This window comes from Balearica regulorum, chromosome 1, assembly GCF_011004875.1.
Source record: "Balearica regulorum gibbericeps isolate bBalReg1 chromosome 1, bBalReg1.pri, whole genome shotgun sequence".
Classification (NCBI taxonomy): Eukaryota; Metazoa; Chordata; class Aves; order Gruiformes; family Gruidae; genus Balearica; species Balearica regulorum.
The window spans coordinates 133,089,371-133,103,501 of record NC_046184.1 but is presented as its reverse complement, the minus strand read 5'-3'; the positions used below and the strand labels follow the sequence as shown (position 1 = coordinate 133,103,501).

Genomic DNA, 14,131 nt, shown 5'->3' with positions numbered 1-14,131 from the left:
TATTACAAGACAGGACAGAGTTATACATAATCCTTACTCCTGTTTTTACTCAGTCTTAAGGAGGGGGATAGAGGGTGAGAGAGAGAGGTTTTGCATAAGGGAAAATTATGATGGCTAGTTAGAGCTAGTACCTTACAGGAAGATGAATAAATTAGTGAAATAAGATAGTGACAAAACTCTTGCATCTTCAGCTAGAAACTTGCTGACATCAACTTGATTTTTGGACCCAACCAGAGACTGAAAAACCTCTTCTCGTTTCTACTTACAGCTGTTTAACAGGACAGTATCTAGGGACAGACTGTACCCACCAATGTGTGCACAAGTGTCTGGTTCAGACACTGTTCTTTGTTCTTTTTTCTCTGTTAGATGAGGACATCTACCTAACAAACACTGGGATGTTCATTAGGATCTTCCAGCACAAACAAAAATTATTATCTTCATTTCGGCACCAAGTTTGACTTCAGTAGTGAAAGCTGTTAACCGCACTGTAATATTAGCTCTTCAACTACATGAGTAATGTTTTCTATGAATTCATATTAAAAATCTAACATACAGCTTGTGACGACCCATGTTTTTTTGAGGCTTAGAATTCTTACAGAGTCCTAAAAGTATGTCATTCCACTTATTTACTCTGACACAGACTTTCTGCAGCAAATAACAACCTAGACCAGAAAACTGTCACAATGCTGAGAAGCATGTCATAGAATTAGAGTTTGTTAAGAGGGTGATAGTATCACATCCGCTAGCTACTATTTACTTCTGATACCCTTTGGCAAGTCCCATTTTGCTACTGATTGTCGTGAGAGTCATAAAAGGTATCTGAAATTGGAAGACATCTTCTTAATAATGTCTTTCTCAAAATCTCTAGCAGCCCAGAACTGATCCCAATTCCTGACAGCTCCTCCTGCAGAGTCGTTCCCGTTAATCATTCTCCCTAGAGTTCTCCAGGTCCAGTTCCTCATGGGACAATAATGGTTACTGCCTGCTACGGGAATTCTTTGCAATATTGGTTTTGCAGAGCTGTTCTTATCCATTCTCCTTTTCATCTTGTTTGGAGTCTTTTAGTAAAGCAGCAAAAGGTTTTGAGGATTGCTAGAGTCACAGTTTTTTCTGTCATCTCCCACCAAACAATTTGATATCCATGAGGGTTGTGCATAGTGTCAATAGGCACTACCTTCAGAGGAGCCCAAGTTTTGCAGATTTTGGCACATATCACAAGCTATGGGTCTGAAGAAATCATCTGCTTTGGAAAAAACAGTTGCAGGTGAGCGTTTCTCCTAGTGCTGCTTTGATTCCTTTTTGATTTTCTGAACTTCAGACAGGAAATTCTTCTGACCATAAAGTTCCTAAACAAGCTATGCTGATTAGTGACTCCCATCTTTCATTAACTTGGATGGAATTTAGAAAGCTACCCTTGCTTTTGGTAGTGCACCCATCGTTCTCTTCAGTTGTACAATCATTATATTGTATTCTAAGGTTTTCCTTTCAATAGGCAAAATAGTGCTAATCACAGCACGAGTCCTGTGCATCTTCGTACCTGAGCAAGGGAGAAATAGTCCCATTCAAAATTTTAATACCTGACAACTCTGTTTGTGCGTCCATTGGTATGTTCTTTGGTTGTATTACAGAAATTAAAATAAAACAGTCAGTTCCCTTGCAGTTATACATGAAGTTGTTGAAGGCATATTTTTGTCGTAACTGAAATAATTCATCTTGGAGCTCTAGCTCTTTTCACAAGTTAAAAATAGAATACTGTTATTTCTTCTAGAGGTAGCTATCAACTGCTCATTCTGAAACCGATTGCTGTTAGTGTGTCTTTGATATTTTATTTATATAAAAATAAGAAATGACATACTGCTTTAGGTCATTATCATAAGTAACAAATGATTGCCAGAATTACAGGATTTGATCCAAAGCTTAGTAAAGTCAACAAGACTTACCAGTTGTTTCCAAAAGGCTTTGAAACACACTCTGCATTCTAATAGCCGTGGATATAAGAATAGGTGTACTGATCTCTTTTTACATGCTTTATATGCATTGAGTTTCTTCAATTCGTTCCATATGCTTTTTTTCATTCAATCACCATTGTACTTTCCCAAAGCAAATTACAGGATTGATACCATAGATTGTTGGAATTAAAAAAAGAAAAAAGTAAAAAAAAATATAGTAAGGACAGATCTCTTAAATTGAAATACTATGCATTTAGTTTTTGTATCTTATATTGCAGACAGACTCAACCAACGGGGAGAATCCAAGCATCAAGAAATCCCTCTTTCCTCTTTTTAATTCAAAGAATAATTTAAAGCATAGTTCTTCTTTGAAAAAGCTTCCTGTAGTCACTCTACCCATGGTATTAATTTTTAAGTACAGTAGCTGTAAAATGCTCCAGTAAACTTGTTTACTGACTACAGCAGCATGTGTTTTATTTTCATGGGATTACTTTCTCTTCATGCCAGTTAAGTATCTTGGGCCAGTTCGATAAATTTAAGTAAAATTGGCAGTTCTGTTGAAATAGATTGTACCTAAATTTTTTTTTTTGTAATATTTAATATACTGAAAATATAACATACACAGTTCCAGAGAGAATGAGCCCTGGGACTAAGACTAAAGGCGGAAAATAGTTGTGAAATAATTTATGTTTAAAATTAAACTGTCTCATTCTGTTTCAATCAGGAAAAAAATTAACCTGGTTTATTTTATAGCTATATTGGACATACACTTTTTATGCAAACTGCTCCTTTATATAAAAATTAAATTAACTAAATATTAACAACAGATATCTGAAAACAAAATTGTAGCTTGTGCCTCTGCTGTATTTTTGTTTGTCCTGATTGTTCATGATAAAAGACAGCTTGCGTTAAAAATAGGTTAAATTTTAAGTGTCCTTTTTTTGCTTAGAATTCTTGAAATGAGATAAAATTCTACATATAAGTTTTAAATTATCCTTCTGCCATAAATTTTGTTGCATTTTCAGCTTGTTTTGGTGGGGGAGGGGAGGGAAAGGTTGGGGATTTTTGCTTTAATTTGGGATATTTGTGGAGGAAAGAAAAAGTTCTTGGTTTTGTGATGGCAGTATCAGCCAGACATCAGTTTAGAGAGATTTTGGTCTGCTTCCCTCAGGAACAAATTTATAGAACTGATCCATGGTCTTAACTGCAGTATGGAATGCTTTCTAAATGAAGATGAGGCTCAACGATTTTTTTTTTTTTTTTTTTTTTTTTTGAAGCCTTGTTTAACTGCTCTCTCTTACAGCAAATAAGACTAACAGCATGCGAATGCTTTAAGGGCTAAGGGTATAGCAAATCTGCATGATATCCGCAGCCACTTGCTCTTACTAGGGGGAAAAATACTGAAAGGTTATTGCAATTCTGCTGCAGTAATGGGCTTCACTTGCATTCTGTAATTAACTGGGGGAAATGATTTACAGCTATTCTGAAGAATGTATTAGGAAACCACTATTGAATATTTTGTTGCAGATGCCTAGCAGTGATGGTCAGGATCTCTTGGCATTACAGAAAGCCATTCATTCTTCTAATCACCAGAGCAGCAGGCAGAAGGATTGGCATCCTGAGAAGATGACAGAAATCCAGCCTCATGTAAGTGGCATTATCAATTCCCTGTATTTTAACGTCACTGAGGTATCTTGACAGCTTTTTCTCTGGTGAATAGAAAAACTGCATTTGACATTATTTCCCAACCTCCTCATTCCCCGCTCATTGTAAGAAATCATGTGCCCACAGTCCTGCAGAATTCTTTGAAAATCTAGACATGAATGACAAGGAAAAGAAGGGAGACTAAATGTCCCTGTATCAGGCTTTGAGCCTTGCAAAATACTGGTTGTGGTTTTGTATTAGAGGCAAGCAACGTTTCGGTGCACGTTTATGGTAGCTGTGCAGCGCTGTAGAAAAGCCCTCAAGTCAGCTCTGCAAGGAATGGTGCGTCCCGAGGGCGCGCTGCTACTTGATGCTTGATGGGGTCACCAGAGCATCGTGACCATGTTACGGTGCAGCTGTGCCTCAGCCGGCGCAGACTGCGGTTTAAGCAGGCTGTGTTATTGGAGCATAGCACTGCACCAAGGCAACTCAATTTTCTCCAGTTCTCAAACCAGCTTGGGGGCAGGGTTTGGGAGGGAGTTCCAGTGCCGTGCTCTGTCATCGTTACAGCATTGAAAACTGAAGCGGGTTCGTTGCAGCTGCAGTGTCTGGCGAAGCAAGATGCTCTGTGAGCTGTGGAATTTAATGAGTCTGTTTTCATACTGCTTTGTGTTCTCAGGCTTCCCCAGGCTCTTGCTACCCATTTCAGTAACCCCATGCCTCTGTTTCCCTTCAACCTGCTCACCAGTTAAAGAAGCTGTGAGGGACTAGAGCAGCTTATCACCCAGCTGCCAGCACACAAAACAGCAAACTGCTGAGTTCTGCCAGGCCTTATTTCAGTGCAGATGATTATTCAAGACTCTCTCTAACCCCTAATTGATGTTCACAAAATTTTTAGGAACTTTGTCTTTCTGATACCTGTGCCTTGTAAAATGTGGCTGAGGTTCTAAAGTTAATAGCAGGAGTAGTGACAGATGGGCAGCTAATGCAATTGTCTCTGCCTCTGTTTTCGCAGGAAACAAGGTTAAAATAATTGATGGGAACAATTTTTTTTTTCTGATGTGGAAAAGATTCCATCTTTTTGGGTAGCTAATAGATTGAATCATAATGAGAAGACGTTTTCTCAGGTGTGTAGTCATAGCTTGGAATGAAATATTCCAAATGAGTACAAATTAAAAGTGAAGAAGTCCTGTGAAGCTCAAGATGTTCAGTGGAGGATACGACAGTTTTGTTAGAGGGAGTCTGATATGATGGAAAGCAGAAGGTCAAGCGCTTTTCCGTGTGTCTTTCAGAGCCAGCCATTAAAATCTCTTCGAAAGCTCTTGCACCTCTCCTCTTCCAATCATCCCGTCCCTGCTGAGCCTCGCTTCCAGCCCTTACCAAGTCAGCCGGCCAAAGCTTCTTTCTCTGAAGTGCGAATTCACCCCATGAGTCAAAGCTCCAGCAGCGGCAGCAGCAATGTGCGGCAAGAGCCTCCGCCAAAAAGCAGGCCAACGCTGCAGATACCGAGCCAGCTGGAGCCTTCCTGGCACGTCTCCCCGGTGAACAGGAGCACGAGCGATGGGCCTCCCTACTCCGATCAGCTGCCTTCCAAGAGCGGACAGAACGGGCACACGTATAACCGAACAAACCGATCGCGAATGCCAAATCTGAATGATTTAAAAGAGACAGCCTTGTAATTGCACTCCGGAAAATAGGCCAGTTCAGGTGGAGATCAGCGTAGGGGAGCGGTGGTGGTTCTGGTGATGGTAAGACTGCATTTTCAGCTTTATAAAGGTGTGCAATATGTACATGTGGAGCTATGCCGTTCGGCACCACAGTGAGAGTCAGGGATTATACAGTAAACTAAGTTGAATTACGAATTACCAGTCATCAGAAATGTCGCTGGATGCCAGGCAGAGCGTGCCGGTCGGGGAGAAAACTGCATTGCTGTTTTCTCTCATTTACATTCCAGCTCAGTGCACGTCTCTGTCTGAAAGCTGGGAGACTTCTGGTATGTATTGGCACTTATAAGGGTGAAAACGTTCATGTCTAGACCTATGCCCTTACTACATTTTTTGCTGCCTAGTTAAAACAGTGGGGTTTATGTGATAACAGTGTATCCCTGTTAAGGGTTTAAAGTTAAATTGTATGTCTTAAATTTGTTTTTTAAACTTCCATATTTGATAGGATTTGTAATATTTATTTATGATGACCTAATATCGTACTGTTATAATCATATCTTTTCCGTTATAATGTAAAGTTATTTTGAGCTGTTTGAAACATTGTGAAGCAGTGCAACAGCTACAGTAGTTTCTATAAAAAACTAACAGTAACATTTATATATTGCATCAGGAGTATTTTATTCTATATATAAATATATATAAATGGAAAATAACTGTCTGTTTTTTAAATATACTCATTTAAAAGAAAAGTATTGTTATGACACTATCTGCCATATTTTTATACATTTGTGATATAAAGTGCAGTATTATACTTCTAATAAAAGGAAGTTGAATGTGGATATAAACGCGACTGTAACAGTATGAATCTTGCTCAGCTATGAGAGCCCAGTATTGTAGGCATTACTGGTAACAAACAAAAGACAACATTCAATTCCAAGCTTTATTATGGGCTATTTTGTTGGAAGTATTGGCTAAATGTAAGAGACTGCCGAACTGTACAGTAATCTAAATGTGGTATGTTCTCCCCTGTGTCCTTAGCTTTCCTAGTAATATCAATGGGATTTCTGCATCTGCATCAAGAGCACAGAGCCCCAGTACCAAATTTCTGTTTCCTCTAAAGAGATAAAGTGCCCCGTGACTCCAAGCTAAAGCAGGTGCTCTCCCACTTAATAGCAGGGGTGAAAACCAAAGAAACATAGCATGAATTGCAAGTGAAATGCCAAACTTTGACACTTACGCATAGCATGGCACTGCAGATCATGGTATAAGCTTTTATGCATATGTGTATTTTACATCTCGTTTAGCAATCTATTAACTAATAAGATAAACACTGTATTTAAATTTAAACTACTCTTGCACTTTTTATTATATTTCAGGATGTATTTAAAGCTACAAAACTGATAGTTGGATATTGAGGGAGAAGGTTGCCGTGCAGCTTAGTTTCTCCGTAGGTCTTGCTGTCCGAATATTCCCATACACAGTTCAGTTACCAGTCTCAGCAAAATACTAGCTCTTAGGTTCCAGTCTCCTGTACGACATTGTTAAAACTGCCTTTACGTTGGTGAATGTCAAGTGTAGCAAATACACAACCTGATTCCTCTGTTGCTACTGGTACACTAAACCAAAGGTGAGCCAGTAGGAGTCAAAAGAGGTATGCCAGTCTAAACTTCGTGCAATAAGAGGAGAGTCAGGCCTGTAGTGTCAGAACAATACAATCTTTCCTTTCTAAACACCTTAGTTCAACTCCCTCATTACTCTGCAGCATAGTTCGTTTTCTAGATGCTGTCCTCGTAAGACACTTGTACTTGCAAATACGTTGTCTTTTCCAAAAAGAGATTAACCTGAATGTAAATGCGATGATTTAGCCATAGACGTAGTTAACAGAAGCAGCCAGGCAGTAAGAGCTGAACTTCCTCCTTGGATAACAATGCAAACTGGACGCGCTGTTCGGTACTTCTCGAGTCATACCAAAGTTCTAACAACAACAAATTTGGCACCGCTACTCTAAGGGTATTTGCCTGAAGGTACAATGTGGAAGGATGTTGCATCAGGTTTGTCCAGGGCAAAAAGTCAGTCTCCTAAATTTGAAAAATTACAAAATAAGAATTCTTTCTTTGTCAATTGCCTGCAAGAAATGTGCATGTGATTTTTCTATAGATATATCTGATATATGATATCTAGATATATATGATATATGCTGTGTTGATATATCATATATATAGCATATATAAATACAGTAGACATGAAAGGGTATTCAGTTTTTGCTAAGTTCACTGGGCATCCAGGAAAGACATTGTGGTATTTACCCGTCATCGCTGTCAGAGTTTAGCAGCATAGTTTAGCAATCTCTTTCGGATTCACCAGCTGGTCACAGCCAGGTTAGTCCTGTTCTCTGCTTCGACGTGGGCTGATGCCGCTGAAATCCCTCACAAAAGCAGTGTGCAAGAGTGGGGCTCTAAGCAGTACGATTCGAATGTCTCCGAGGGAGCATTCAGACTAGACTCTTCTGTACTTTGTGGATATGTATCCTTTTGCCGCTGTGAGACTTTTAGCTTGCTGGTAAGAGCTTCATGCTGGGGATGGTGATGCTGGGCTGTATGTGGCTGTTCTGATTTCTAGCAAGCGAAAATGTTTCCAAAAGATTTTTTTTTTCTCAGTACCCATTAAGTTCAATCAGAGTACTCTCTGACTGTACATATAGCTGTTTAAAGTAGTTAGCAAAGCTTCAAGGGTGACCCAGGGAATGTTCAAGTATTTGGTGGCCCATATTTACAGAAAGTTGTTTCTACTTCATGCTGCATTTTCTTCTCGCATTCAACAAACCGTAGTAGATTTCAGTTGAATACTAAATTGTGTTGCAAGTATGTAGTATTTTCTTCCTTCTGTTGGAAAGAACTTCCAGCAGTCCGGCCAGCTGGTGCTGGGATAACTTGTGTATTTTGAACCTGGTCTAACTTCCCAATATTTAGAATATTGCTAATGTAATTTTGTCGAGGCTGCCAAAGGAGTCGTCTTATAGTGACTGAGATTTGCTGGCTCGATAAAGGAGATGAGAATTACAGAGGAAACGACTTTCTAAGTGTGAGCTTTCCTCTTCACTGGTCTGTGAGTCTTGTGCTACATGTTCTATAGATTTACTTAGTATAAAGTATCTTAGTTAAACTGCATTTTATTCTTTGGCAATCTGTTTTGCCTTATGGCATCATTAATGATGTGAATAGAAAAGAAATTCAGAAATGAATTATAGTAATTTTGCAGAACTCAAGCTGCCTAAACTTGTCTGTATGTTTTTACTATAGCTCTTGAGCTCTTTTTAACTGAAAAAGAAGCACCTTAAGCTCATCTTACCTGAAATTGTATATATGTTTAAGCTGTCCTTCTAAACTGCCATGTAAATGTATTAACCTAGAACAACATATTTTTTTTCAACAGACCTGATCACAGAGAACAGTCCCTTAGAGCTACCTAACGCTTCTTGCTGCATTTATCGCAGTCCAAGATTCGTTGCTCCTCTGAGAGGTCGCCAGCACGGAGCACCAGGCAGAGTTCTTGGCAGGAAGTCAGCGATCCTGGATTTGGTCCCTTCTTCCTAAAACATTCCCCGTCCTGCAGGGCTTGGGACTGACAACAAGCTTTGATTTCTGGCACCAAGTCAGACCCACCCAAACGTGTGGGTCCTGACACCACTCTAGATATCTACAGATACTCACTCTTTTAGCTCAGTATTAAAGCAGGCTTCCAAATTCCAAGCTCACGAGACTCCCTCAGGTGGTCCTGAGCCTTGTCGCCTTTCTGTCTGCTGGCCAGCTTGTTTCCGGGAGCAAAGCTGGAGTGATTCTTCAAGAAGCAGTGTCCTGTGATAGCCTGTTTTGGCTGTTCCTTGTCATTGCAGTCAGGTCTCTTCGTAGTTGAGTCTTACTAGTGTTGAAAGCTACACCCCAATCTTTTCTTTGCTCTTCAAAAGCTGCTGTAGCTATTAGCTGAGTAGACTCTTGTGTTCACCCAGAAAAAGCTATGACTTCTTAACAATTCGGTACAGCAGACCTCCTTTATAAGAAAGGGGGCACAGATGATACGGCTCTGAAAGCACTGTTGTGATCTATTTAGCTAAGGCAAAACCCAGCCGCTTTTGAGGGGAACCATGCTCAAGAAGTGTTTGGGGTTTTTCTTCACATTTCCATTTTTTCTTGTCTTATAATGATGTGGTAGTGAGACGTGCTTCAAAAATACCCGCGTGTAATTAATTCTGTAGATGTTGAACACTGCCGGAGTAGAGCTGGGAGAATATTTGAATCCCAGTGACACACAGAGTATGAAAAGGATAGCCATATATAATATACTGCAAATTGTGGGGTGGCAATGAATGTTTATTTTTTCCATTCCAGCTAGCATACATAATACATCTGTTAATGGGGTTATATCCTAAACCGTGCATCTAGGCTGTTGTTCACGTAAGTAGGCCCACCATTCAAAATAGGATAGGAGCGTGACAGAAGTTGATTGGAAAGGTGATGTGCCCTATTTAACCATTTTTAAATGACCTTCAAATCAGGACACTGTTTAAGAACAGGTGCCTTTCCCTACACAGCTCTCTCTCATGGTGTCATGATATCAACCATTCATTAACTGGGTTTGTAATGAATGAGGAGAAAAGCCATTTAACTTCTGGCCCTTGTTAAAAAGGGAGCGATCTGAGTAAATCCTTTTAATATACCACAGCTGGGAAGTTCTAGATGTTGGCTTCTTTTTCAAAGTCTCAAACAGCAGCAGTGCATCAACGCTCAGGCTCGTCAGGCAAGCGGAGGCTTGCGCACATCACTTGGTTCAGGTGTTGTACTGAAATAAGATTCCTCATTTTGAAATCATGAAGCAAATTTCATGAAAATTAAGCAAAGAGATCTTTCAACTGGAAGAGAAAAGCTGTGGTAGGTCATCTGTTCTCTCAGTGGACTGTCTTAACAGCTGCTGCATGAGACAGCATAGGTAAATCTGATAGATTAGATCTGAATTTCACTTGCTCCAAGTTCTGCTTGGATGCTTATTTGTTATCTTGCATGCAGCCAATTGCTTGGTGCAAAAGTTGGCCTTTTTTGGCAAACTAAGTGGAAGAAGCATGAGACGCGTGAGAGGACCCGCCCTGCTATGTTTGGATACTTCCATTCCCCTGAATCAGATTGCTCCTCAGGCTCTTTTAGAATGTAAGTCAAAGTATGCAGCCAGGCAAAAGCGACTCTTAAGACGCGGCCCAAGGGTCTGAATGTGGAATTTGCGACTTAGGCTAAGAGTGACTTTACACATCTCGTGTCTTCTCTGCAAGTCAATCTACCTCCTCTCTCTTGCAGAATGTGGTCGAGGTTTGGTTTGTTTGTTCTGAGCTTATTATTGACTCCAAATTTTGAAGAGACATATAAAAAGATTTTTCCTCTAGGTACTGTTAGCAACCAAGTAATAAAATCTTGATGGGCCTTCATCTGATATACTTCTGAAACCTCCAAGCCATCTGAGCTCTCCCTCTAGAATCCCAATGCCATCCTTTGCACTGCTTTGCAGTCTTCCCTCACCCTTCCCCTTGTGGTTCTCAAATATTGCAGTTGCCTTGTTCTTTGTTGTTTCTCTAGTGCAGATTATCAGGGAGTTAGAGGCCTTATCTACTACTCCACCCTGTTTGCTGTTTTATTCAAACAGCTATCCTTAGACTTGCTCAGGATTTTCTTCATTTTAATTTTCCATTTCATCTGGGTGAGATACCTTACCTCATTGTGCCCCCACCAAAACACGTTGCCTACCAGGCGCTTTGTTCCACCAGGTCTCTGTTTTCACAGGGCGTTGTTTCTCTGGATCCGTTCTGAGAAATGCAAGGTGGCATCTTCATTGTACAGGCGTAGAAACGCGTTGTGAAGTAACTGCTTTCGTAGAGCTTTCCCTTAGCAACTTTAAAGCATGTTCATAGCACAAGATGGAAGCCGCTATTCAAGTTTCCTATAGGATATGAACCTCTTGGTGTAAACTCTTGACATGTAAATCCAATGGCAGAGCTCTTAACTGTTTAGTAACAAAACTTTAAGTGTAGGTAACTGTCTCGACTTTCCTTTTTTTTTTTTTTTTGCTAGTGCACATCTTAGACTCGTACTACTGAAGGATATATCTAATTGAAGGGAGTAACATCTATATATATTTGGTTTATAAGCTAAAATCTTCCATGAAAACATAATTTTTTTTGGAAATTCTATGCAGGCATTTTAAAATCTGGTTAATCTGCTAAGGACTTCCAGGACTGCTTAGATCTCCACTGTGAAATGCTGAATTCTGAATTTGCATCATTTGGGAGAAGGAAGGAAGAACAAGGTTTAGAAAAATGTGATCTTTTTTCACAACCTGCCAGTACAGGCTATTCAAAAAATAACAGGCTGGGGAGGTAGCTTTCAAAATTTCTAAATTTATGGAAAGGATTCCCCGATATTTTTAACAGCTACTCAAAATCTAAAGCGCACAAACTTTTAAATCTACCATGCTTTCTGTTGTGGAAGGGATGTGATGTGGTGTTAACCTTTTTAACCCTGGAATACAAATTGATTTTAAAATGTGTTGAATATTTAAGGATGACTTCATGCAAGTTAATAAACCATTTGTAAAGTGTTTGTATACAACCCTTTGTATCATGTTGTTGGTATACCTTACCAAATTTTTTTTGGGCATGTATTCCATTCTTAACTTCTGTACAATTTCTATTGTTGCTGTAAATATTCTAAAAGAGAAAAAAAAAATAATCCTGTGGTAACCTTAATTATCAGCATGGAAATGGTTAATTTTTACTGAGCACAATGTATTTTTGAATGGGCCTTCCAAAATATGTCTTTAATAAAAATGCAGATTTTGCACTAGAACACTGGCATTGCTCAATGGCTGATCTTATTTCCGACACATCTCCTCCCAAGCGCCTCCCCAGGCATTACCATGGCTCAGAGGAACAGAATGGGCCAGAACCACACCAGGACTCTTCTGCCCAACAGGTCGCTGCCAGGTCCCCGCTAACTCCCCATCTGAGAAGCCGACTTGTGTCTGTCCGCAAGCCTGGTGTGTCCCAGGAGCAGAGACAAAACAGCCCTGAAGCACTTCATTGCCCACCATTCCTGCAGTCTCGTTGCAGACATCGGGGGCGGGGGGGTGTGTCTTCCTTTCAGGGCAAGAATCTCTGGTCTTCTATCTTTTGAACAGTATCAACCCACCAAACACCACCCAGAAATTAAAAGGGCCTGAAAGAAGTTTCCAGCCCTTAAATTGTCTTTGCTGCAGAAGGGGGTCAACCATTTGGGTAGCATGTTGGCATTTCAGCATTGCCACATATAAGCTGAGACTCTTCTAGGCAAACGTTCAGGCGTCAGCGATACAGTTTTTGATGGGTTTCCCTTTAATGTGTCCTGACCATCACTTTGTTATTGTGTGCAGCTTTAAAAAAACTTTGAACCACAGAGCAGTAGGCGTTGGAAGGGAGCTCTGGAGATCATCTAGTCCAACCCCCCTGCTAGAGCAGGATCACCTACAGCAGGTTGCACAGGATCATGTCCAGGTGGGTTTTGAGTATCTCCAGAGAAGGAGACTCCACAGCCTCTCTGGGCAGCCTGTTCCAGTGCTCAGTCACCCTCACAGTGAAGAAGTTTTTCCTCATGTTCAGATGGAACTTCCTGTGTTCCAGTTTGTGCCCTGTCCTGTCACTAGGCACCACTGAGAAGAGTCTGGCCCCATCCTCTTGACACCCACCCTTGAGATATTTATAAGCATTAAGATCCCCTGTCCATCTTCTCCAGGTTAAACATTTCACTGCTGGTCCTTCATTCTTCAGGGTAAGTGGAAACAAACTGAGGAGCAGGGACCACTTTACCTTTGCCTCCCTTCTTTCCCTCTGCGCTCCAGCAGCAGACTTGCTGGAAGCCAGGACTTGCAGTCTGTTCAGATCCTTTCGGAACATCCAACTGGTGGGTTGTGCCACAGCCACAGCTGCTGTGAGACCAGGCTGCTGCCTGGTGCCTTCACTGAGCTGCGCCCATCACCCCCCAAATGGGGAAACTGCTGGCCTGAGTTACTGGCTTCAACCTCCACCAGGACAAGTGGACCAGCGTTTCACCATTCCCAGCCAGAAAAGCGTTTGAAACACATTTCCTTGAGGCGCCTGGCTCTCCGTAGGCTCGGGTTTACTCTTTGCTCTTACTCTGTCAAGGATCTGGTCGTAGTGATGCCAGACGCTCGGTGCCCTTTTCTGTACTCTCTACAGGGCTCCAGAAAACGGGGTGGCCAATGCCTTGAAGAGGAGCCCCGGTGTAGTCAGCATTGGTCCGCCGTGGGACAGAGAGCAGAGTGAGTGTGGGCATTTTTCTCTCACACCACAGTGAAGGGATAATTCCTGCATGCACCCACTAAAAGAAAGGGACTGTTGACTTACAAATGATGTGGCTGGTCTGGAGGCCTGGGGCAGACTCTTATCATGTAGTTTAGATTGGGCAAGTTTGACTTTTCAGGACAGTTGCCTCACTTACTCCAACGTGCTGCATTTATGCAGAGGTGGAAGTCAAGTGCAATTCTAAAAGCACTTTAGGACGACTTAATTAAGCTTCTCAGCACCCTTCTTTTTAGGTAAGAGGCAGAGGTTAAGTGAATTTCCAAAGGTCGATTAGCAAGTGAGCTGCCTAGCCAAGATCAGAACAAAACCTCCAGCTTTGGCAGGAACCATTTTGACATTGTAGATGAAAGCCAGAAGTAGGTCCCTTCTCCATGCAAGCCGGAGAGGTGAACTGCAGGCAAAGGGCAGGGCGAGGCAAGAAGCAAATGAACTGTGAAATGCAGCATATGACAGTTAGTTCCACCTTATTTATCGCTGTA

The 14,131-nt window shown here is 41.1% G+C and overlaps 1 protein-coding gene across 3 annotated transcripts in view; it reads left to right on the top strand.

Moving 5' to 3' along the window:
- Positions 1-12,141, top strand: part of CDKL5 (cyclin dependent kinase like 5) — a 151,223-nt gene extending 139,082 nt beyond the window's left edge. For 2 of the 3 annotated variants that reach the window (XM_075775557.1, XM_075775558.1), the window contains 3 exons: positions 2,228-2,350; positions 3,477-3,596; positions 4,886-12,141. In XM_075775557.1, coding sequence (XP_075631672.1) covers positions 2,228-2,350; positions 3,477-3,596; positions 4,886-5,272 — 630 coding nt within the window. In that variant the 3' untranslated portion in view covers positions 5,273-12,141. The remainder of the gene's footprint in view (positions 1-2,227; positions 2,351-3,476; positions 3,597-4,885) is intronic. The other variant, XM_075775560.1, reaches the window with a different exon arrangement.
- Positions 12,142-14,131: the final 1,990 nt, after the last annotated feature.